General features: G+C 37.8%; 1 protein-coding gene across 6 annotated transcripts in view; it reads left to right on the plus strand.

Annotated features, from left to right (window-relative positions):
• The window catches only part of MIB2 (MIB E3 ubiquitin protein ligase 2), a 451,988-nt gene that overhangs the window by 403,105 nt on the left and 22,901 nt on the right, over window positions 1-25,982 (plus strand). For all 6 annotated transcript variants that reach the window (XM_053690538.1, XM_053690540.1, XM_053690543.1 and 3 more), the window contains 4 exons: window positions 10,793-10,919; window positions 13,395-13,619; window positions 14,704-14,882; window positions 17,356-17,540. In XM_053690538.1, the coding sequence (XP_053546513.1) occupies window positions 10,793-10,919; window positions 13,395-13,619; window positions 14,704-14,882; window positions 17,356-17,540 (716 nt within the window). The remainder of the gene's footprint in view (window positions 1-10,792; window positions 10,920-13,394; window positions 13,620-14,703; window positions 14,883-17,355; window positions 17,541-25,982) is intronic.

Consider the following 25,982-nt stretch of genomic DNA (forward strand, 5'->3'; position numbering starts at 1 on the left):
AAGCATCAGGTAATTCACATACAATCGGACACACTTTTGTCAAGCCATAGGCTTTAGAAATGGTAGAGTTTGTGGTTTGAAGCAGTGTCTTTTAAATTTCTTTTTAATATTCTGTCAGTGCAGTCAGTGGTTAAAGGGACACTAAATCCAAATTTTTTTTTCTTTCATGATTCAGATAGAGCATGACATTTTAAGCAACTTTCAAATTTACTCCTATTATTAATTTTTCTTCATTCTCTTGCTATCTTTATTTAAAAAGCAGGAATGTTATGCATAGGAGCCGGCCTATTTTTGGTTGAGAACCTGGGTTATGCTTGCTTATTGGTGGGTAAATGTAAGCCTCCAATAAGCAAGCACTATCCATGGTGCTGAACCTAAAATGGGCTGGCTGCTTAGATTTACATTCCTGCTTTTAAAATAAGGATAGCAAGAGAATGAAGAAAAATTAATAATAGGAGTACATTAGAAAGTTGCTTAAAATGTCATACTCTATCTGAATCATGAAATCATGAAAGAAAAAACTTGGGTTCAGTGTCCCTTTAAAGGGACAGTCTACACCAGAATTTTTATTGTTTTAAAAGATAGATAATCCCTTTATTACCCATTCCCCAGTTTTGCATAACCAACACAGTTATAAAAATATACTTTTAACCTCTGTGATTATCTTGCATCTAAGCCTCTGCAAACTGCCCCTTTTTTCAGTTCTTTTGACAGACTTGCAGTCTAGCCAATCAGTGCCTGCTCCCAGATAACTTCACGTGCACGAGCACAGTGTTATCTATATGAAATACGTGAACTAACACCCTCTAGTGGTGAAAAACTGTTAAAATGCAATCTGAAAAGAGGTGACCTTCAAGGTCTAAGAAATTAGCATATGAACCTCCTAGGTTAAGCTTTCAACTAAGAATACCAAGAGAACAAAGCAAAATTGGTGATAAAAGTAAATTGGAAAATTGTTTAAAATTACATGCTCTATCTGAATCATGAAAGTTTATTTTGGCCTAGACTGTCCCTTTAATGTTAATACATTACATATACAATAATACCCTCAAAAAAGGATTCCTCTGTTGTGAGCATCTTTTGTAAAGCACAAAGCAGAACTTTGGCTGGAAGGAGAACCTTGATAGTATTTGCATATATTGCGTAGATAGAGCACCATTCATGTTGGCAATATATCTAATTGTGCTACTGGTTAAAAAGAAGAAGCTCTGCATATTATTGTCACTTGTTTTCTTCAAAAGCAGGATCCGGCAGCAACGGACTTAAAATAAATATTTATCAGGCAGCTGGCAGCTTTGCAATTGTTTGGGGTGCAAGTTAAGAAGCCGTAGTCGTCACACCTCTCTCCGCCTCCACATACGTAACAGGACCTGCTTTTGCACGACTGATCATAGCAGGGGGGGTGGCGCTGCACAAACAGTTGATTATTCAATAATGAATTTGATCAGTGGACACTGCCTGTCCTCTGACCACTCATCTTGATCGTGGGCAGACAGGTTCCCTTGCTGGGAAGCTTGTTTGTGTGATACATGATAAATGGAGCCCATTTTATATTACTGTAAAAGTCAGACTGTAAAAAGTCAGATGAAATCAAGAAATGGGAGCAGAATATAATGCTCTTCTCTTTCTTACAGACTTTTAACGGGTGACTAGTCTTTATTGACATGCTTGGTTGAACTTGAAAGAAGGAAAGACCCTTCTTAAAACTATTTGATAATGAGCATTTCATTCATGGCTTAAAATATTTGGCCATATGAATAACATACATCTGTCACATCCTTTCACTCACCATATTGCTGAAATATTATTAAATATTGTTTTTGCTAAGATGCCACTATGGAAGAGAGGTTTGGAATCAAACAACTATAAAAACTTTCCATTACTTGATAAGTTTCTTCGGCAAGGTAACGACAAGAGTGACTAATCATTTTATTAATAGCATGGAAACATTGCGTAACGTTTGAGGTGGTTAGAGCTTCTAAGATGACCTTAAAATTGTTGACTTCAAATCCATCAGTGATGTTTACAATATCTGTTATGCAGATGTTGTGAAAGACGACCTCATTTACTTTAGGGCAATAGAACTGGTGCAATAAAGAATTCTGGTATTCCTTTCATTGTCTACAAATTCCAGCTATGGAAGCATCTAATCCCTTTCTTTTTACTTGTCTTTGCAAGGTTTAATATTTGTCACTTGCGACAATATATATTAAATATTATAATAAGTTTGATATTAAACATCTAATATACTTGTACAAAGAAAAAAAATCATTCTCCTTGCTTTGCTAAAACGGACACGAAGCCCAATTTTTTTTTTAAATTCAGATAGAGCATACAAATTTAAACAACTTTACAATTTACTTTTATTATTAAATTTGCTTTTTAATTCTTTTGGTATCCTTTGTTGAAGGAACATCAGTATTCAATAAAACATGGTTACATGTGATATTGTAGTTTCAGTAAAACCTGGTTTCATGTGATATTGTAGTTTCAATAAAACATGGTTTCATGTGATATTGTAGTTTCAATAAAACATGGTTACATGTGATATTGTAGTTTCAATAAAACATGGTTTCATGTGATATTGTAGTTTCAATAAAACATGGTTACATGTGATATTGTAGTTTCAATAAAACCTGGTTTCATATGATATTGTAGTTTCAATAAAACATGGTTTCATGTGATATTGTAGTTTCAATTAAACATGGTTTCATGTGATATTGTAGTTTCAATAAAACCTGGTTTCATATGATATTGTAGTTTCAATAAAACATGGTTACATGTGATATTGTAGTTTCAGTAAAACCTGGTTTCATGTGATATTGTAGTTTCAATAAAACATGGTTACATGTGATATTGTAGTTTCAATAAAACATGGTTTCATGTGATATTGTAGTTTCAATAAAACATGGTTACATGTGATATTGTAGTTTCAATAAAACCTGGTTTCATATGATATTGTAGTTTCAATAAAACATGGTTTCATGTGATATTGTAGTTTCAATTAAACATGGTTTCATGTGATATTGTAGTTTCAATAAAACCTGGTTACATGTGATATTGTAGTTTCAATTAAACATGGTTTCATGTGATATTGTAGTTTCAATAAAACCTGGTTTCATATGATATTGTAGTTTCAATAAAACATGGTTACATGTGATATTGTAGTTTCAATTAAACATGGTTTCATGTGATATTGTAGTTTCAATTAAACATGGTTTCATGTGATATTGTAGTTTCAGTAAAACCTAGTTTCATATGATATTGTAGTTTCAATTAAACATGGTTTCATGTGATATTGTAGTTTCAGTAAAACCTGGTTTCATATGATATTGTAGTTTCAATAAAACATGGTTACATGTGATATTGTAGTTTCAATTAAACATGGTTTCATGTGATATTGTAGTTTCAGTAAAACATGGTTTCATGTGATATTGTAGTTTCAATTAAACATGGTTTCATGTGATATTGTAGTTTCAATTAAACATGGTTTCATGTGATATTGTAGTTTCAATAAAACATGGTTACATGTGATATTGTAGTTTCAATTAAACATGGTTTCATGTGATATTGTAGTTTCAATAAATCATGGTTTCATGTGATATTGTAGTTTCAATTAAACATGGTTTCATGTGATATTGTAGTTTCAATAAATCATGGTTTCATGTGATATTGTAGTTTCAATAAATCATGGTTTCATGTGATATTGTAGTTTCAATTAAACCTGGTTTTATATGATATTGTAGTTTCAATAAAACATGGTTACATGTGATATTGTAGTTTCAGTAAAACCTGGTTTCATATGATATTGTAGATTCGTTTTTAATAAAACCTGGTTTCATGTGATGTAGTTTTAATAAAACTTGGTTTACTTTCATATGATAATGTAGATTCAATAAAACCTTGTTCTCTTTGTTGTAGATACAGATCTGATTTGATTTTTCAAAAGTGAGTGTTCTGTTCTCTTTAATTAGAGAATAGTAACCCTTAATAAAATGCGAACAATACTTAGTGAACTGATAAAGTACAGTGTTCTAATAATATTATTATATTTTTTAATTTCATCACTAAATTGATTTCCGCAAACTCTTCTTTTGTCGAGTCATTTACACTTTTTGTGTCAATCAAGTGCTTAAATGCTGAGGGAGAGAAACTGAGCTTGCTTTAGATATCAGTAGGACTAGGCAGATATATTTTGCTTTGTTATAAAGACCTTAAAAAAAATGTACATAAAATGTTTTTTATTAACGTGCAACTATATGACAGACAGTTTAATAAATCAATTAATACATTTAGTTTGACTCTCCTGACAGAAATTATTATTTAATCCCCTTGTTCTGGAACATTCATGGTAAAAAGAATTTCCAAGAAGTCTGAATAACAATAATGCAAAAACATAATGATACGAAGGAAACAGCTCAGACACAAAAGCTATTTGTTTGATATCTCACATCTTATTAATTAAACAGCATTCATTGTGAAATCCAGTTCCCTTTCTCAGATTTCCCATTGCCTGGTGTTGAAATATCATCTGTGGCAACATCAGATGGTTATGATCATAGTGAATTTCAACATCTACTTTATTTTTCACCTTTGTTTGCCTTTTGCTGTGTTTTGGGATGATAATTATATTTAATGTTTCATGAGTTTTAAAGTTTTGAAAAATTTAAAGGGACATAAAACCCAAAATGTTTCTTCATGATTCAGATAGACATTGCCATTTTAAACAACTTTCCAATGTATTTCTATTATCTCCTTTGCTTTGTTCTTTTGGTATACTTTGTTGAAAAGCATACCTAAGTAGACCAAGAAGCATTCATGCATTACTGGGAGCTAGCTGCTAATTGGTGGCTGTATATATATATATGCCTCTTGTCATTGGCTCACCCAATATCTTTAGCTAGCTCCCATTAGTGCATTGCTTCTCCTTCAGCAAAGGATACCAAGATAATGAAGCATTTTTTTTTTTATTAATAGAAGTAAATTGGAAAGCTGTTTAAAATGGAATAGTCTATCTGAATAATGAAAGAATAGTTTTGGGGTTTATGTCCCTTTAATAAGATACGAATAAACCAATAATCATTAATATTTACTTACTAAAGTACAGTGTTTTATTTATTTAGGTTTGCCAATGAAAATGGGCGGGTTCATTTTTTTTTGACAATGTGGTGATTTCCTGTGAAAAGTCAAACCTGTACTAATGTAAATAGGTCATGCAACCTATTTTACAATAAGCCATGCATACGTTGTCTTCAGATGTTGTACCCATGTAACCAGTGCTCTTTTTCAACAGGAAATATTACTCTTGAGTTATTAATCATAAAACATACTAGCGCATCCCACTTATTTGTATGTATTAAATGAAAACTGAAAGTCTATATCAAGCCCAGACATTATAGCACCTAGTAGGCTATATTGTAATAATATAACTTTTTTTCTAATGACACGGTGAGTCCACGGATCATCAGTAATTACTATTGGGAACACCACTCCCGGCCAGCTGCCAAGCATCACCTTCCCTCCCTCAAACCCCAGTCATTCTCTTTTGCCTGCGTTGCAAGGAGGTAAATTTTAGGTGTCTGAAAGAAATTTTCTTCAATCAAGAATTTATTATTTTAAAGCAGAGCAGGTTTGCCCTGATCTTTTCTGGGGTTTAGCCCTAGTCCACGTCAGTCTCTTCAGTAGAGCAGTGGTGGCTTTTAAGCAATTGGGAACTTGTGGGGATATAATCCCCACTGCGCCTCTCAAACAGTTGTTGCTGCCCTAACTTGAAAGCCTGAGTAAGATTATTCAGTCTTTCTTCTTTCCACAGGTCCATGTGAGTGAGGAAGCCCTTTAAAACCAAGTGAGCTGACCTGCTGCCTGGCAGATCTACATTGAGGTAAGTGCCAAATTTAATTCTCTGAAAGAAGAAAGGAAATATTGGCACTTTAACAGTTAGTTCTGTTTGGGACATTAACTACATTTGATCCTATTATGGGTTTATGGGATAATGTGTGCAGTTTGTGCAGGCACTGGGGACAAGAGGTGTAAATCCAAAGCAGGAACAGCACCACAATGAGACCAATTCAAAATTTTCTTTTATTGGGACATCAAAAAATACAACAGCACAAAGTTTTGGTCTAACTGACCTTAATCCGACCGAAACGTCGTGCTGTTGTATTTTTTGATGTCCCAATAAAAGAAAATTTTGAATTGCTCTCATTGTGGTACTGTTCCTGCTTTGGATTTACACTTCTGGTTAAGGTATTGGCAGGACCTTTGGAACGTGCACCCCTTGTTTACAGATTGGTGCTGAGCCTGTTGACTTGTTTTTTGACTGGGGACAAGAGGAACTTTTATTAATAAGGCTCAGTTAGTGTTTTGTGTCCGGTGTGTTCCGGACAGGGTGGATGACATCGGTTGTGGGTTTTTTTACTTAGTAATTCTCCCAGCGGCTTTACCTTTGACATGGAAGTTAATGGCAGCCGGAAAGTTTCAGTTAGGTACGCCCACGATGGGCGGGGTTTTTCTGAGGCAGCAAAGGTGTTTTTGCGTGCTTTTCCGGACTACTTCCTGTGTGTACAGTATGGTAGAGTTATCGTTGCGGCTCTGCTCTTTCGGAAGATGGTGAAAGCGATCAATTGATAGCTGGTTGGTGCAGCTGTGGATTGAATCTGGATCACTAACTACTATTAATTCAGGCAACCAGCAGGACAGGTAGGCACCTCAGCAGAGCTTGCTGAGGTGTAGTGGCTGTCTAAGTTTTCTATAGAGCCGCTGCTCTGCTGTTAAGAAATAAAGAGTTAGTTTAAAATTTAAAGGAACAGTAACATTTTTTTGCCAATAAATTTCAAGGTTAAATAAAAGTATTTTATTTTTTGTTTGTTTACTTATTGGGTAAAGATGGGCCAAGAGGCCCTGCAAAATGTTACTTGTAGTTTGTGTTTTGATGCTAATGTGGAACCATCGATCCCTTTTTGTTCCTCATGTATTGAGAGAACATTGCATTACAGGGATAGACTTTTTGATCCTGGCAGATGTTGTTCAGGAGTCTCCTGATCAAGAAATGCTGCAGCTTTCTCGTCAAGTGTCCCAAACCTTATCGTCAACACATGCAGTGCCCTGTGTTTCCTCTCACACTCCAGTTGGAGTTACCTTGCAAGACATTGCTACCCACATATCCTCTGCGGAAACTGATGCGCTGTCTGCCTTTCCCATGCTGCAGGGAAAGTGCAAGAGGAAATGTAAAGAATCGTTAGTAAGGTTTCTTATACAGTCGTTGCTATTCCGAATGTTCCCTCCCAGAAGTCTGAGGAGGAAGATACTTCGGTAGCATCTGAGGGTGAAATCTCAGACTCAGACAGTGTAATTCCTTCTTCTGATGCTGAAGTTGTATCCTTCAAGTTTAAGCTAGAACACCTCTGGTTGTTACTTAAAGAGGTTTTGGCCACCTTGGACGACTCCAACACGACTGTCGTAGTCAATCCTAAGAAGTCTAGTAAGCTAAACAAATACTTTAACATTTCTTCTGCAGGGCTTTTCCTATACCAGAGCGGGCTACAGAGCTTATTGCACCCCCCCCCCCCCCTCTTCCAAACAGGAACAGTCTAAGTCTTCCTGGAAGCCCAATCAGTCTTGGAACAAGGGGAAGCAATCTAAGAAGCCTGTTAGTGACTCAAAGTCAGCATGAAGGGTCTGCCCCCGATCTCTCTTCACTCAGGCCTGGGTTCCGGATGTTACGGATCCCTGGGCAGTGGACATCTAGGGATACAAACTAGAGTTTAAGGCCATTCCTCCCAGGGTCAGGTTCCTTCTCTCAATATTATCTGTAAACCATTGTGTCCGGGATCTATCCGACCTGGGAGTGATTGTTCCTGTTCCAATGCAGGAACAGGGTCTGGGATTCTACTCCATTCTGTTCGTGGTTCCCAAAAAAGAGGGAACCTTCAGACCAATTTTAGACCTCAAGAGTCTAAACAAGTTTCTCAGAGTACCATCCTTCAAGATGGAAACAATTCGTTCCATTCTTCCCTTGGTTCAATTCATGACAACAGTAGATTATAAAGGATGCGTACCTGCACATTCCCATTCACAGGGACCATCACAAGTTTCTAAGGTTTGCGTTTTTAGACAAACACTTTGTTTGTGGCCCTTCCATTCGGCCTTGACACAGCTCCCAGGATTTTCTCAAAGGTTCTGGGAGCGCTGGTGGCGGTGCTTCGTTTGCGGGGTATTGCAGTGGTGCCTTATCTGGACGATATTCTGGTTTAGGCGCCATCTTTTCAACAAGCAAACTCCCTCAAGGAGATGTTGTTATCTTTTCTGCGCTCTCACGGATGGAAGGTGAATTTGGGAAAGAGTTCCTTAATTCCAGCTATAAGGGTGGTATTATTGGGAACCATAATAGATTCTCTATCAATGAAAATTTTTCTGACAGAGGTCAGAAAGACAAAGATTCTCAACTCTTGTCTGGCCCAATATATGGAGGTAATTGGTCTGATGGTGTCTGCCATGGACATCATACTGTTTGCTCGGTTCCATCTCAGACCTCTGCAGTTATGCATGCTCAGTCAATGGAGCAGGGATTATGTGGATTTGTCTCGGCGATTAGAACTGGATCAGGCAACAAGAAATTCTCTTCCATGGTGGTTGTCTCAGGAACATTTTTCCCAAGGAACCTGCCAGCCTACTGGATTGGGGAACAGGATGGGGCTCTCTAAAGGCAAAAGGGTCTATGGACTCGGGAGAAGTCAAGTCTCCCCATAAACATCCTAGAGCTGTGGGCAATCTTCAATGCTCTTCTGGCTTGGCCTCAGTTATCTTAAGCCCGGTTTATCAGGTTCCAGTCGGACAACATAAGTTCAACATTATTCAGCGGGCGGAGACCCACAATTGCTGTCTGTCTTCGATCCACATTCCAGGAGTGGACAATTGGGAAGTGGATTTTCTCAGCAGACAGACCTTTCACCCGGGGGAGTGGGAACTTCATCTGGAGGTATTTTCCAGCTTGATCCTCAAATGGGGACAGCTGGAGCTGGATCTCATGACATCTCGTCAGAATGCCAAGCTCCCGAGGTATGGGTCGAGGTCAAGGGATCCTTAGGCTGTACTGATAGATGCTCTGGCGGTTCCTTGGAATTTCAGTCTAGCATACCTGTTTCCTCCGTTCGCTCTCCTTCCACCGGTCATTGCATGAATCAAACAGGAGAGAGCGTCGGTGATCATCATTGCACCAGCGTGGCTTCACAGGATCTGGTATGCAGAACTAGTGGAGATGTCCTCTCTTCCACCTTGGAGACTTCCACTGATGAAGGACCTTCTACTTCAAGGGCTCTTCTTTCATCCAAATCTCATTTCTCTGAAGCTGACTGCTTGGAGATTGAATGCTTAATTTTATCTAAGCGTGGTTTTTCTGAGTCAGACATTGAGACCATTATTCAGGCTCGTCAGCATGTTACAAGAAAGATTTACTATAAGATATGGCATAAAAAACTGTATTGGTGTGAATCCAGAGGCTACTCTTGGAGTAGAGTTCTGATTCCTAGGATTTTGTCTTTTCTCCAGGAGGGTCTGGAGAAGGGCTTATCTGCTAGTACCTTGAATGGTCAAATTTCTGCCTTATCTATATTGTTGCACAAACGTCTGGCGCTGGTCAGGCCCTGGTTAGAATCCGGCCTGTGTTCAAGCATGTTACTCCTCTCTGGAGTCTTAAGCTGGTTCTTAGCGTTCTTCAGCAGGCTCAGTTTGAGCCTATGCATTCCTTAGATATTAAGATGTTATCTTGGAAAGTTTTGTTTCTGGTTGCAATTTCTTCTGCTCGAAGCGTTTCTGAACTCTCAGCGTTGCAGTGTGAATCCCCTTACCTTATATTTCATTCCGATAAGGTGGTTCTGCGTACTGAGTTAGGTTTCCTTCCTAAAGTGGTTTCGGATAGGAATATTAACCAAGAAATTGTCGTTCCTTCTCTGTGTCCTAACCCATCTTCTCATAAGGAGCGTTTGTTGCACAACCTAGATGTGTTGCAGTACTATTTGCAGACGACAAAGGAACTTCACCAGTCCTCTTGTTTGTCATTTTCTCTGGGTCAGAAAGCTACGGCTACGTCTCTTTCTCGGTGGCTGAGGAGTATAATCCATTTGGCCTATGAAACTGCTGGACAGCAGCCCCCTGAGAGAATCACGGCTCATTCCACGAGGGCTGTTTCCTCTTCCTGGGCATTCAAAAATGAAGCTTCTGTGGAACAGATTTGCAAGGCTGCAACTTGGTCCTCTCTGCACACTTTTTAAAAATGCTATAAATGTGGTACTTTTGCCTCGACTGAGACCTCTTTTGGGAGAAAGGTTCTTCAAGCAGTGGTGCCTTCTGTTTAGGTTCCCTGTCTTGTCGCTCCCTTATCATCGGTGTCCTTTAGCTTGGGTATTAATTCCCAATAGTAATTAGATGATCAGTGGCCTCGTCGTGTCATTAGAAAGAAAACGAAATTTATGCTTACCTGATAAATTTGTTTATTTCTTGACATGGTGAGTCAACGACCAGCCCTGTTTATTCAGACAGTCTTTTTGTTTTATAAACATCAGGCACCTCTGCAACTTGTGTTACTTCCTTTCTCTCCTTTTCCTTCGGTCGAATGACTGGGGTTTGAGGGAGGGGAGGTGATGCTTGGCAGCTTTGCTGTGGTGCTCTTTGCCTCCTCCTGCTGGCCGAGTGGTGTTCCCAATAGTAATTACTGTTGATCCGTGGACTCACTGTGTCAAGAAAGAAACAAATTTATCAGGTAAGCGTAAATTTCGTTTTTTTTTTTTCTTCTCAGAGCTGTGAGAAAGATACTGGAAAGGGCACGTCAGCTTGTGGACTCCAAAAAGGAAGATGGTTTCACTGCACTGCACCTGGCATCACTCAATAACCATCAGGAAGTAGTTCAAATCCTAATCAAAGAGGTAAATTAAAAAAAATATGTTTTTTAGGAAAGATAAATGTTTTAAAGTTCATTTCTGGGGGCTTTGTCTTATGGTCTTAATATCATTTGGTAAATCTGTTTCCCTAGATTTCATTCAAGCTGAACAAATATAATCACTATTAATATTTTGTGACTAATTGGAAGCTTTTGACCCCAGCCAGTATGACACTGGTATTCACATAAGCTTAGTACCAATATGACTGTCTAGTGTCACCTTATTGGAGTCTGCTCCACTACACAATCTATCTGAAACCCAGCCCCACCACTAAATTTAAAGAGCCAATGTAGTCAAAAAATGACATGCTCTAATTGGTTAGAGCATGTAATTTTAATACTATCTACCATAGACTACAGTGTCTTTAACACCCGCAAAGGGGTTAAACAAGCACACAGTAGAAATACCGCTCAGGACTCGCAGAACACTGCTGGTCCAGAGAGGAAATTGCTGCTGATTGGATCAGCAGCGCTAGGTCCACATCTGAGTCATGAGACTTGTGCTGCTGATTGGATCAGCTGCATTTTCCGCTTAGGACTAGCAGTGGTCTGAGAGTCCCGAGCAGTATTTCTACTATGTGTCACCCTTTTGCAGGGGTTAAACAAACAGTAGTCTAGGGTCAATAGTCTTAAAATTGCATTCTCTAGCAAATTAGTGCATGTAATTTTTTTTTTGCTATAATGGCCCTTTAACCTTGGGTTATCTGGCCCCTAGTGATATGCTAAGCAATAACAACCAGGCCTCACTAGCTTGCCACAAAGGGTCTTCACACCCACTGCAAACACCAAAGCAATTCCCCCATCATCTATAATACTCTTACCACATGATCTCTCTCATTCTATACTTACCCTATTAGACTAAGATGCCCCATCACAAACATTGCAAAATCTAAGAACTTTCTACAGGAGTCCCCCTTTGCAAACATCCTTAACATTTACAAATCGCTTTCATGATTTACCCATTGTAAACCTTTTGTCGCTCCCCTGCTTGTAATACTGTCTAACCTGAAAGATCAGCCCTGGAATTGTACTCAGAGGCTAGGAAGTTATTTAATAAACAGCTTCCCTGGCATGCTGGATGATTCCCAGGACATGACCCACAGAGATTGGAGATGTGTTGTCTGTAGAAAAGATTTGCCTGTATTAGCACAATAAATATAGAGGCTGTGTCCTTGAGCAGTGGTGATAAAGAATAAATACTCTACCAAGCTACAGCCACCTCTCTTGGTAGATGGTCAACCAGAATGTGAAGTGGCCCATGTCCCTAATTCCATGTTCTGTGGAAACAAATTGTATTATCTTGTCCACTAGAAGGGTTATCATATCACAGAAAGATCCTGGGAACCTGCTCATCATACCCATGCCTCTTATAAAAAGGCTCTTATAAAAGCATTCCATAATGCTAATCCTTCCAAGCTTAAAAGGGTCCCCCAGAGGGGGCGCTGTCACACCTATCACTATCAACGCTCTCTGCAGCTGCCTCCAGTTCCCTGCTTGTATTACTATCAGACCTGAAGGCTAAAGCAGTCCTGGAATTAGATCCAAAGGCTAGGAAGGGATTTAAAAACCAGGTCTGATAGAATTACAAGCAGGGAACTGGGGGCCGCTGCAGAGAGCTTTAATCAGCTTAGGCGTGACAATAGTATGCAAACAAGGAATTGTTTGTTTCCATGCAACTTGGAATCCAGGATACTGGTTACTTCAAATGATGGTTGACTGTTTGGGAGGGTAATGTGGCTGTAGCTTTGTAGAGTATTTATTCTATATCACCACTGCTCCAGGATGCAGCCAGTGAACATTACTCTGTTTAATGTGCTAGTACCTGCCTATTTTACTAAATATTTCTAAAGCTAACGTATCTCCAATCTCCGTTGGTCACATCCAGGGTATCTTCCAGCATGCCAGGGAAGCATATTTTTTAATCACTTTCTAACCCCTGGTTCCAGGATTGATGTATCTTTCAGGTCTGACAGTATTACAAGCAGGGAAGTGTTAGCCGCTGCAGAGATCAGCAATCGCTGCAGGTGTTAAACCTTTCATCACATAACCCCACCTCCATCGCCTAAAGATTCAGTGAACATTAAATCTCCCTCAACCCCGAAATAGTCAACAGCTTAATCAAAAAGTACCTACCATAAGTCCATTTGAGGTGTCTTCCATCTTCAACCTAGTGGTTGGGCCTAGTATGGGATTTCTTCCTATTTATAAAAGATAGTAAATAGATTATAAAAAATGTAGTCTGGACACAAATAGGCATGTTGATATTGAGCCTTCAGTTTCTTTGCAAATTGTTACATTACTTCGCCATATGCTGCATATGTTTGCAATACGATTATGATGATTTCAATCTCAAAACACTAATGAATCTTTATGTTTCTTTGGGGATGTCAGTTACCTTTAAGTTACTTCACATCTGTCTTGCGGTTGACTAGAAAATGATCATTGTGATTATTTGGTACAGGGCCGCTGTGATGTTAATCTCAAGAATAACAGAAATCAGTCCCCTCTGCACCTAGCAGTGACTCATGGCCACATCAACCTGGTTTATCTGTTGGTGATGGAAGGAGCCAACGTTAATGCTGAGGACGAAGATGGGGACACCCCAATGCACATAGTCTTTGCACGGCAACATCTCACACCCATTGAGCCGCAGCAAGAAGGCAATGGTCCCTCTCTGTTTACTAAGGTACTTTTTAAACCTATCTTATTACTTAGATCATATCTATGTACACTGAGCCATGTAGAGTACAGCATCTATGAGTAAGGTTGTCTGCCGAAACGCGTAAGTTGCTTGTTTCAACTTGCTACATTTTAAAAAGCCAATAAAAGGACCATATTTTTAACCGGGAGTGGCAACATTTTTTCTTATTTTGTACAGCAGAGAGAAGCAATTAGCTTTTTAGTGCCTTGGTCTATGTCCAGCTTTTTTTGATGCCAGTATGTTCCAGTGTGGATAATATATAGTTAAATAACATATACTAAAGTTCTAAATATCTTTTAAAGAACTAAATGTAGATAGACCACAATCCATTTTACATGACCATTGGATTTAGCCAGAAGCAGATGGAGAGGTTTGATTGGAAGAAAAACATTCTCAAAATATATGTGAAGGTGCTGCATCTGGTCAAGAAAAGGTATTAAGCTCTAAAGAGTTAATGAAAGAGATGAAAACATGACACCACAAAGGAGAAGACTGTTGCATTATCACAAATGTATTTGGTGCCCTAACATATGACAAGCTTTGGGGAAAATATGGTAAGGACAATCCCAATGTCCTGAAAAACCCAACTACCCGATCTAATCACATTATTTGATTAATAATTTAGACCTGTAAAATAACATCAATGCTTAAAGGGATACTAAACCAAAAAAATGTATTTAATGATTCAGATAGAACATGCAATTTAACGCAACTTTCTAATTTACTCCTATTATCAATTTTTGTTCTCTTGCTATCTTTATTTAAAAAGCATGAATGTAAAGCTTAGTAGCTGGCCCATTTTTTGTTCAGAACCTGGGTTACGCTTGCTTATTGGTTGGCTAAATGTAGCCACCAATAAGCAAGGGCTATCTAGTGTGCAAACCCTAAAATGGGCTGGCTCCTAAGCTTTACATTCCTGCTTTTTAAATAAAGATAGCAAGAGAACGAAGAAAAATTAATAATAGGAGTAAATTAGAAAGTTGCTTAAAAGGAAGCATCTTATTAAATAATATAATTTGTGTATTGTTTCTATGGTTCTATTCTCCATTTTCTTTTCTTTTTTTACTAGCTGCAATCTACTGGGTTGTTAGGGAAAACAGAACTGAATGTTGGGACAGCGATTGCTTGCTTTTTGGCATTGACAGGTGCAGACATCAACTACGCTAATCACTGTGGGAAAACCCCTCTGGATCTTGTAAAAGATGGAAGAATAGCTTACCTTGTGAAAAACTTTTCCCAGAAATTCAGGTATCTAAGGACAAAATATATACTGCCTGACAACCTCTAGATTCTAGAACACTGAGGTCAAAGTAGAGATACTTTATGTACATTATACCTGAACATCTCTATGCAAAAAAAGGAAGATATTTAACCTCGACATTTCTTCAGCTCACACAAGTGCTGTGTGAACAGATATGCTGTAGCTACTGTCAGCCACATCTTGAAAAAACAGCTTCATCAGTGCTGAGGTCACACTTTGCTTTACTGTGATTTCATGAGATTTCACTGAAATCTCGCAATATTTCATTGTCAATTTCCTTAAAGTGAGGAGGGAAATAACATCACATGCCAGATGCACACTCCCTTGCAAGTCCTGGGACTAGCATCCTGATTGGGTATTTAAAGTCCCTTTACAATGCGATGTGGCTACTGAGGAAATTTGGAGGTAAAATATAATCTATGTTCAGGTGATATTTTCTAGTCAGCTTTTTACTGTTATGCTGCATCACTTTCAAGTGCTTTAACATTTGGGCATCGTGCCTTTAATTGCATTATTCACTAATAATGTTAATCATATTTATGAAAACATCTCTACGTTCACCAGATGCTATATTGAAGATCTGCAGTTTATGCCATGTATTAGAGTAATACATAGTGTTGTCAGGTTTGCTAGAATAATGTTTAGTTATTTACATTCTTCATTTGTCCAGCCAATATAACAGAACCTACAAATTAAACTGAAAAAATCACTCCCCTGAGAAAAGTAATATTACAATGGGAACATACAGTATTCAGCTGTATAGAAAGAGCGGTATAATGATACCAATATTGTGAATAAGAAAACACATTTGAAAGGTAAAATACACTTTAAAATATATATATATCATTTTTGTAGATTTCTCTGCTTCGACTACCTCCAGTTCTGGAATACTGTTGCAGATTGCTTGTTACATATAGAGCAAAAATTATTAACTTTCATGCCCCTTTAACTCTTTATAGTTGTAGAAATGTGCCCTACAAATAGTACCATTTTATATTCATTAACTTTATGCCCTCTAATGTGTGTGTTGATGTGATCTGTATTTATTTTATTGTATACTCAGCTTTGGTATTAATGATCTTTTTATTTTATTTTGTTTATAAAACTCAGTGCAAATAGCATTCTTCCATTTTTGGAAAATGGTTCTAGTACTCTCCGGTACCCTACACATGCATAACCCCCCCCCATCCCTGTCCCAGCTCTGGATTAGCTGAAAGCATGCACACAGCCTGTCCAGGCTTTTAAGGGGAAGGTGCATGGGAGGATGCATATAGAGGGCAATGGAAAGTTACAGAAGTTGTGGTATGTTCACCACCTTCAGAAGCAGGTTGTGTATTAATATTATAGTGATTAGAATGAACCTGTACACATGTTAAATGTCACATCCAGTCTTGTGATATCAAATTTTGTGAGGGTACCTAAATATCTTTTTCTGTGTGCACATTTACTGTCTATGGCCTCTATTCCAATCCATCACAATTCCTGTGTGAAAATACTGTATAGCAGCTCAGATGATTTGTATTTTATAACTTATTGTTCTAAGCTAATCCATTCCATTAGTACCACCCATGTCTGAATTTGTAAAACGTCTCAAATTAATAAATTATATAATAATATTATCAAGTTAAACACCCAAAAAAAACAATAAGAAACTAGAACATTGCAAGCTTTTCAATGGAATTATCACAAGGATTATCACAGGCACTCACAGACATTAAATATGAGCAGCCTAAGAGAGAGAAAAATATAAAGCTAAGAAAGTATATTATGTACTATAGTTTTCAGATTTCTTACACTGCTTTGTTATATGTAGAATAGTGTATCCCTATATGTATATATAAGTGTATTTCATTGCTTTTTAACATTGATGACTTCTGAAATGTATCTGTAAATTGTTTAATTTTATTTACTGCCATCAGTTTGTACAGACAAGTTGTCATGAGTGTGCTGTAATAACCTGTAGTTCTCAGAGTTGTGCTTTATTAATAGTTGTTTAAATTAGGAATTTCTGCTTTATTCTGTTATAGAATATTATTGCATAAAAAATGCCATACAGTATGTCTGAGACTTGATTTTTATTTAAGGGATAGTCTAGTCAAAATTAAACTTCCGTGATTCCTATCTTTATTTGAAAAAGCAAGAATGTAAAAATAGGAGCCGGCTCATTTTTGGTTCAGCATCTGGGTAGCACTTTCTGATTGGTGTCTAAATGTATCCACCAATCAGCAAGCTCTACCCAGGTGCTGAACCAAAAATGGGCCGGCTCTTAAGTTTACATTAAAAAAAAAGATACCAAGAGAATGAAGAAAAAATGATAATAATGATAATCTGAATCATGAAAGTTTACTTTTGACTAGGCTATTCCTTTAACTATAAATGGGGTCTTATATTCTTGTATTGTTTATGTCAATCTGAGTTGTCTGCTCTTGGTAATTCAGATTATTTATTTTCCTTTTTTAGGGAACTGCAGGCTGAGTCTGACTCATCCATAGTTAGCTGTAGCCTGAGAAGGATTCACACTACTCCTAACACTATGACCAACCTCAGCCTCCCCAGTGCCACCAACCCTGCAGAGTGTTTAGTATGCTCTGAGCTGGCTTTACTCATCAGCTTCTTCCCATGTCAACACAACATAGTGTGTGAAGGTTAGTACCAGTGTTATCCAAGAAAATATGATTACTGCCTTGATCTGTCATGTCCAGAATTGTATATTTATAGCCTTACATTGTTTAATAGTTCATATTTTTATTGTCTATCATTTCACCTTTTTTTAATTACTCGTTGCATCTGGCACTGACATCTTGCATACGTCTGTATTACTAATAATGTATTACTAATGTGCTTAGAAGAATGTGGCTGCGCCTTACATGACGAGGCCCATAGGAGGCTGAAACGATCGTCTGGGGTTGTCATGTTCCTTGTTCAGAGGAGAATTGCCTGGTATTTCAGGGCTGGACTGAACTTACTTGGCAGGATCAGACTGATATACTTCAGGAAAGTTTTCCTCTGTGAAAAGCACACTGGTCTAAAAGAGGCTGCTCCTGGGTGGTAAATCGCCATAGAACTAGCTGATGAGCTGTTGTTAATTACTGGTAGAGCGCTTCTCTCTTTGTATGTATTACTAATCAACTTTATCTGAAACCTGAGGAAGGAAAGTACAGCAATGAAAATTGAGGTAGAGTTGTGTAGCTTGGGCAGGTTGATGAGCCTTCTCTTTCTAAGGGGAAGATGATTAGCAAGAACATAGTAATGAGACTTATACAAGAAGTCATCTGATGGATAACAAATATTTTTGGTATAGTAACAAAAATCTTCCATAACTACATTATGAGTCTTGTACATTAAAATATGTAAAAACAATAAGACTTTAATACTGAATTATATACACAGGTGAAAAAACTAGGGCAAGCAAGTAAATATTAGCTTTTTCTCTGTTTATGTTTTTAGTACTTCTTCAAAGCATCATTTTTTCCAATTTTATTTAATCAACTTGTAAAATTAACTTTTTTCCCATACTGTCCTGTATTTAAACATCAATGTTTAGTGCTATACTTAAATGCATTTTACATCTTACTAACATAACAAGATGTCATCTGATGGGTACAGTAAGTTGCTCAAATAACTAGTATTTTTGGTTAGTTTTCATAGTCCTCACCTCACCTTGAGTATGGAGTGCAGTTCTGGGGACCAATCTCAAAAAAAAGACATTGCAGGCTTTAAAAAAGTTCAAAGAAGGGCCACAAAACTAATAAGGGAATGGAGAATTTAAACTATGAGGAGACATTAGCCAAACTGTGTCTGTTTTCTCTAGAAAAAAGGCGCTTGAGAGGTGACATGATTATATAAATATATTTAATGCCCATATACAAAGATGGCGGAAGCTCGTTTTATTCCAAGAAAATAGTTTGTGACAAGGTCACAATTTAAGGCTGGAAGAAAGGAGATGTAATTTCCTCCAACATAAATGTTTTTTTCACTGTACGAGAAATCAAATTGTGAAACTCATTACAGAAGGAGGTAATAAATGCCAATACCTTAGATAAAATTAAAACAGATACATATCTGGCTAGAAACAGAATTCAGATATATGATTGCTGGTGTTAAATGAGTCACCTTTTTTTTAGGGATGCACCGACATTTCGGCCGCAGAAACGTTTCAGACGAAATTTGCATTTCTTTCATGTAATTGGCAAGAGTCCATGAGCTAGTGACGTATGGGATATACAATCCTACCAGGAGGGGCAAAGCTTCCCAAACCTCAAAATGCCTATAAATACACCCCCCACCACACCCACAATTCAGTTTTACAAACTTTGCCTCCTGTGGAGGTGGTGAAGTAAGTTTGCGCTAGATTTCTACGTTGATATGTGCTTCTCAGGTTTTTTGAAACCCGGTTCCTCTCAGAGTGCAGTGAATGACAGAGGGATGTGAAGGGAGTATTGCCTATTGAATACAATGATCATCCTAACAGGGATCTATTTCATAGGTTCTCTGTTATCGGTCGTAGAGATTCATCTCCTACCTCCCTTTTCAGATCAACGATATACTCTTATATACCATTACCTCTGCTGATTCTCGTTTCAGTACTGGTTTGGCTATCTACTTTATGTAGATGAGTGTCTTTTGGTAAGTATGTTTCCTTTATTTAAGACACTCTCAGCTATGGTTTGGCACTTTATATGTAAAGTTCTAAATATATGTTTGTACTTATATTTGCCATGATTCAGGTTTATCAGTATATTTCCTTTTTGCAGACTGTCAGTTTCATTTCTGGGAAATGCATATAAAAAAAATAAAAAATTCTTACCTGAAATTTTCAAATTGACTCTCTTTTCTAAATTGCGGGCTGTTAGGCTCGCGGGAGCGCAAAGTGCTATAATTTATTGCGTCATTCTTGGCTCGAGACTTTTTTGGCTCGAGAATTACGTTTGTTGACGTAATTTCGTCATTTCCGGCGTCTTAGTTGACGCCGAGAGTTTTCACATGGTTGCGTCATCTATGACGCTCGTGTTTGTTGCAAACGTTTTTGGCGCCAAAAAATATTTTGTCAGTTGTGGGCGTCATACTTGGTGCCAAACTTTTGACATTATTTAAGACTTTTTTTCTTTTTGCTTCTGGTTTCCAGAGGCTTATTTTGTTTGCATTTCTTTCCCATTCCTGAAACTGTCATATAAGGAAATTGATAATTTTGCTTTATATGTTATTTTTTCTCTTACATATTGCAAGATGTCTCAATCTGACCCTGTCTCAGAATCTACTACTGGAATCCTGCTGCCTGATGTCGGTTCTACCAAAGCTAAGTGCATTTGTTGTAAACTTGTGGTAACTGTTCCTCCGGCTGTAGTTTGTGATAGTTGTCATGACAAACTTTTACATGCAGACAATATTTCCATTAGTAGTAATCCATTACCTGTTGCTGTTCCTTCAACATTGAATGCTCAGGATATTCCTGTTAATGTGAGAGAATTTGTTTCTAATTCCATTCAGAATGCTTTGTCTGTCATACCACCTACTAATAAACGAAAAAGGTCTTTTAAAACTTCTCATAAGATTGATTAATTTTTAAATGACCGACAACATTCTGATTTAGCTATCTCTGATGAGGATCTATCTGGTTCAGAAGATTCTGCCTCAGATATTGACACTGACAAATCTTCATACTTATTTAAAATGGAGTATATTCGTTCCTTATTAAAAGAGGTGTTGATTGCATTAGATATGGAGGAGTCTAGTCCTCTTGATATTAAAACTAGTAAACGTTTAAATTGGGTTTTTAAACCTCATCTAGTTATCCCTGAGGTTTTTCCAGTTCCTGATGCTATTTCAGATGTGATTTCTAGGGAATGGAATAGACTGGGTACTTCTTTTACTCCTTCTTCAAGGTTTAAGAAACTGTATCCTTTGCCGACTGATAGATTGGAGTTTTGGGAAAAGATCCCCAAAGTTGATGGGGCCATCTCTACTCTTGCTAAACGTACTACTATTTCTACGGCAGATAGTACTTCTTTTAAAGATCCTTTAGATAGGAAACTTGAATCTTATCTAAGGAAGGCTTATTTATGTTCAGGTCATCTTCTTAGGCCTGCTATTTCTTTGGCTGATGTTGCAGCTGCTTCAACGTTTTGGTTGGAAACCTTAGCGCAACAAGTACCAGATCATAATGTGTATAACATTGTTAAGTTAATTCAACATGCTAATAATTTCATTTGTGATGCCATTTTTTATATCATTAGAATTGATGTCAGATATATGTCTTTAGCTATATTAGCTAGAAGAGCTTTATGGCTTAAATCTTGGAATGCTGATATGACTTCTAAATCAACGTTGCTATCTCTCTCTTTCCAAGGTAATAAATTATTTGGTTCCCAGTTGGATTCAATTACTTCAACTGTCACTGGGAGGAAGGGAGCTTTTTTGCCTCAGGATAAAAAATCTAAGGGTAAATTTAAGGCTGCTAACCGTTTTCGTTCCTTTCAACAAAATAAGGAACAGAAACCTGATCCTTCCCCTAAGGGAACAGTTTCCAATTGGAAGCCTTCTTCAGTCTGGAATAAATCCAAGCCATTTAAAAGATCTAAATCAGCCCCCAAGTCCGCATGAAGGTGCGGCCCTCATTCTAGCTCAGCTGGTAGGGGGCAGACTAAGATTTTTCAAGGATGTTTCGATCAATTCAATCCAAAATCATTGGATTCAGAACATTGTTTCTCAAGGGTACAGAATAGGTTTCAAAGTAAGACCGCCTGTGAGAAGTTTCTTTCTCTCACGCATTCCAGTGAACCCAGAAAAAGCTCAGGCTTCCTGAAGTGTGTTTCAGACCTGGAGTTATCTGGGGTAATTGTGCCAGTTCCTTTTCAGGAACGGGGTCTGGGGTTTTATTCAAATCTGTTCATTGTCCCAAAGAAGAATTCTTTCAGACCAGTTCTGGATGTAAAAATTTTGAATCGTTATGTAAAAATATCAACATTCAAAATGGTGACTATAAGGACCATTCTGCCTTTTGTTCAGCAAGGGCATTATATGTCCGCAATAGACTTACAGGATGCATATCTTCATATTCCGATTCATCCAGATCACTATCAGTTCCCGAGATTCTCTTTTCTAGATAAGCATTACCAATTTGTTGCTCTTCCTTTTGGCCTAGCGACAGCTCCAAGGATCTTTTCAAAGGTTCTCGGTGCCCTACTCTCTGTAATCAGAGAGCGGGGTATTGCGGTGTTTCCTTATTTGGACGATATCTTGGTACTTGCTCAGTCTTTACGTTCTGCAGAATCTCACACAAATCAACTAGTGTTGTTTCTTCAAAAACATGGTTGGAGGATCAATTTACCAAAAAAGTTATTTGATTCCTCAGACAAGGGTAACCTTTTTAGGTTTCCAAATAGATTCAGTATCCATGACTTTGTCTCTAACAGACAAGAGACGTCTGAAATTGGTTGCAGCTTGTCGGAACCTTCAGTTTCAATCATTCCCTTCAGTAGCTATGTGCATGGAGGTTTTAGGTCTCATGACTGCAGCATCGGACGCGATCCCCTTTGCTCGTTTTCACATGAGACCTCTCCAGCTTTGTATGCTGAATCAATGGTGCAGGGATTATACAAAGATATCACAATTAATATCCTTAAATCCCAATGTTTGACTATCTCTGACTTGGTGGTTAGATCACCATCGTTTAGTTCAAGGGGCCTCTTTTGTTCGTCCAACCTGGACTGTGATCACAACAGATGCGAGTCTTTCAGGTTGGGGAGCTGTCTGGGGATCTCTGACAGCACAGGGGGTTTGGAAATCTCAAGAGGCTAGATTACCAATCAATATTTTGGAACTCCGTGCGATTCTCAGAGCTCTTCAGTTTTGGCCTCTTCTGAAGAGAGAACCGTTTATTTGTTTTCAGACAGACAATGTCACAACCGTGGCATATGTCAATCATCAGGGTGGGACTCACAGTCTTCAAGCTATGAAAGAAGTATCTCGGATACTTGCTTGGGCGGAATCCAGCTCCTGTCTAAATTCTGCAGTCCATATTCCAGGTATAGACATTTGGTAAGCGGATTATCTCAGTCGTCAGACTTTACATCCGGGAGAGTGGTCTCTTCACCCAGATGTGTTTTTTCAGATTATTCAGATGTGGGGGCTTCCAGAAATAGATCTGATGGCTTCTCATCTAAACAGGAAACTTCCCAGGTATCTGTCCAGGTCCAGGGATTCTCAGGTGGAAGCAGTGGATGCATTGACACTTCCTTGGAGTTATCAACCTGCTTATATTTTTCTGCCTCTAGTTCTTCCAAGAGTGATTTCCAAAATCATAATGGAGCATTCGTTTGTACTGCTGGTGGCTCCAGCATGGCCACACAGGTTTTGGTATGCGGATCTTGTTCGGATGTCCAGTTGCCAACCTTGGCCACTTCCGTTAAGGCCAGACCTTCTATCTCAAGGCCCGTTTTTCCATCAGGATCTCAAATCATTAAATTTGAAGGTATGGAGATTGAACGCTTAGTGCTTAGTCATAGAGGTTTCTCTGACTCTGTGATTAATACTATGTTGCAGGCTCGTAAATCTGTGTCTAGAAAGATTTATTATCGAGTTTGGAAGACTTACATTTCATGGTGTTCTTCTCATAAATTTTCTTGGCATTCTTTTAGAATTCCTAGATTGTTACAGTTTCTTCAGGATGGTTTAGATAAGGGTTTGTCTGCAAGTTCCTTGAAAGGACACATCTCTGCTCTTTCTGTTCTGTTCACAGAAAAATTGCTAATCTTCCTGATATTCATTGTTTTGTACAGGCTTTGGTTCGTATCAAGCCTGTCATTAAATCAATCTCTCCTCCTTGGAGTCTTAATTTGGTTTTGAAGGCTTTACAGGGTCCTCCGTTTGAGCCTATGCATTCTCTGGACATTAAATTACTTTCTTGGAAAGTATTGTTCCTTTTGGCCATCTCTTCTGCTAGAAGAGTTTCTGAATTATCTGCTCTTTCTTGTGAGTCTCCTTTTCTGATTTTTCATCAGGATAAGGCGGTTTTGTGGACTTCATTTAAATTTTTACCTAAAGTTGTTAATTCCAACAACATTAGTAGATAAATTGTTGTCCCTTCGTTGTGTCCTAATCCTAAGAATTCTCTGGAGAGATCTTTACATTCTTTGGATGTGGTAAGAGCTTTGAAATATTATGTTGAAGCTAATAAAGATTTCAGAAAGCCTTCTAGTCTATTTGTTATCTTTTCTGGTTCTAGGAAAGGTCAGAAGGCTTCTGCCATTTCTTTGGCATCTTGGTTAAAGCTTTTGATTCATCATGCTTATTTGGAGTCAGGTAATTCCCCGCCTCAGAGGATTATGGCTCATTCTACTAGGTCAGTTTCCACTTCCTGGGCTTTTAAGAATGAAGCTTCTGTTGATCAGATTTGCAAAGCAGCAACTTGGTCTTCTTTGCATACTTTTACTAAATTCTACCATTTTTTATGTTTTCTCTTCTTCAGAAGCAGTTTTTGGTAGAAGAGTACTTCAGGCAGCTGTTTCAGTTTGATTCTTCTGCTTATAATTTCAGTTTTTTTCATTATAAAGATTAAAACGTTTGATTTGGGTTGTGGATTAATTTTTTTTTTTTTTAATTCTCTTTATTGAAGAAGTACAGGTACAAGTAATCACGTGCGTACACAACATGTTGAATATTGATACAGTATCAGTAGTGAAATATTTGCTGACATAAAATACAAAGAAAAACGTCAATTTCTATTCATAAAGCATAGTGCACATGTAACCGGTCATTTTGAGATTAAGGCATTGAGATAACATGGAATAATCCATGCAGTGAGGATATACCACCATTAATTAATTATTATCTCATATTGCACCTGCACGTCTTAGTTTTTTATATTAATTGAGTAACCTCTTGACAGAATAAAGAAAATAAAACTTACTAAACTTTAACATTTATACTAAACAAAACAACACAGATCCCCAATAGGAACAGGGGTACATAGGCAGCTGCCTTGATATGAAAGAGTCATTTTTATTTAGACCCCAGCTAGATAAGTATGAGAAGTAACAATACACCAACTACTCAGCATGTAAAAGAAGAAAGAAACAGAAGCGCACCAGGGCACGATTCAAGTGAAGATTTAATTATATTAAAACACACACGCAACTTATAATGTTGCACTTACAAGATTTAAAAATAATATGAGCCTGTATACAAATTCTTTGTGTGCGCTGGAGCAGAGATGACAAACCGTTCCTGTCAGCCGTTCTAGGTAAGTACAAGGCGTCCGGACTGCCCTTACATACTACCGCGATGACTGTCCACACACAAGAACAGACCAGGATTCTAGGACATTGCTCCTGGTCTGTTCTTGTGTGTGGACAGTCATCGCGGTAGTACGTAAGGGCAGTCCGGACGCCTTGTACTTACCTAGAACGGCTGACAGGAACGGTTTGTCATCTCTGCTCCAGCGCACACAAAGAATTTGTATACAGGCTCATATTATTTTTAAATCTTGTAAGTGCAACATTATAAGTTGCGTGTGTGTTTTAATATAATAAAATCTTCACTTGAATCGTGCCCTGGTGCGCTTCTGTTTCTTTCTTCTTTTTCATGGTAACACAACGAGTCAAATAAGGATTCTTTTGACTAATCCGAAGCTGCACCGGGAGGAACCAGCCCCACAAACGGGGATAAGCATATTCCAGCTGACATCAGTGAACTAATCACTCAAGATTCATTTTGGACACTTCCAAAAGGTACTGTTGTGAATCTTAAAGGATACTTTGGAAACCCTTCACTTTAATGGACTATTACCTTTTTATTGTTAAACAGTGAAGTGTGGTTTTTATTTATTCATATTCATTCATTTTATTCATATTCATTCATTTTATTCTGTATTATTTATCAGGAGTATTATTAGTACTGTGCAACAACTGACCAGTACACATATATTTTCACTGGTTTTATTATGTGTTATAGTTTTTTTTAATTGAAATTTTACTAGACCTGTGGGTTTTTCTCCTTATCACTGTTTAGTGGAAAGTTTATCAGAACCTAAATATTTAAAAACATTTTACTAATTGAGGCATTGACAGCCAAGCGCAATATCATCTTTT

The sequence above is a fragment of the Bombina bombina genome, chromosome 8 (genome assembly GCF_027579735.1).
Source record: "Bombina bombina isolate aBomBom1 chromosome 8, aBomBom1.pri, whole genome shotgun sequence".
In the NCBI taxonomy this organism is placed as follows: domain Eukaryota; kingdom Metazoa; phylum Chordata; class Amphibia; order Anura; family Bombinatoridae; genus Bombina; species Bombina bombina.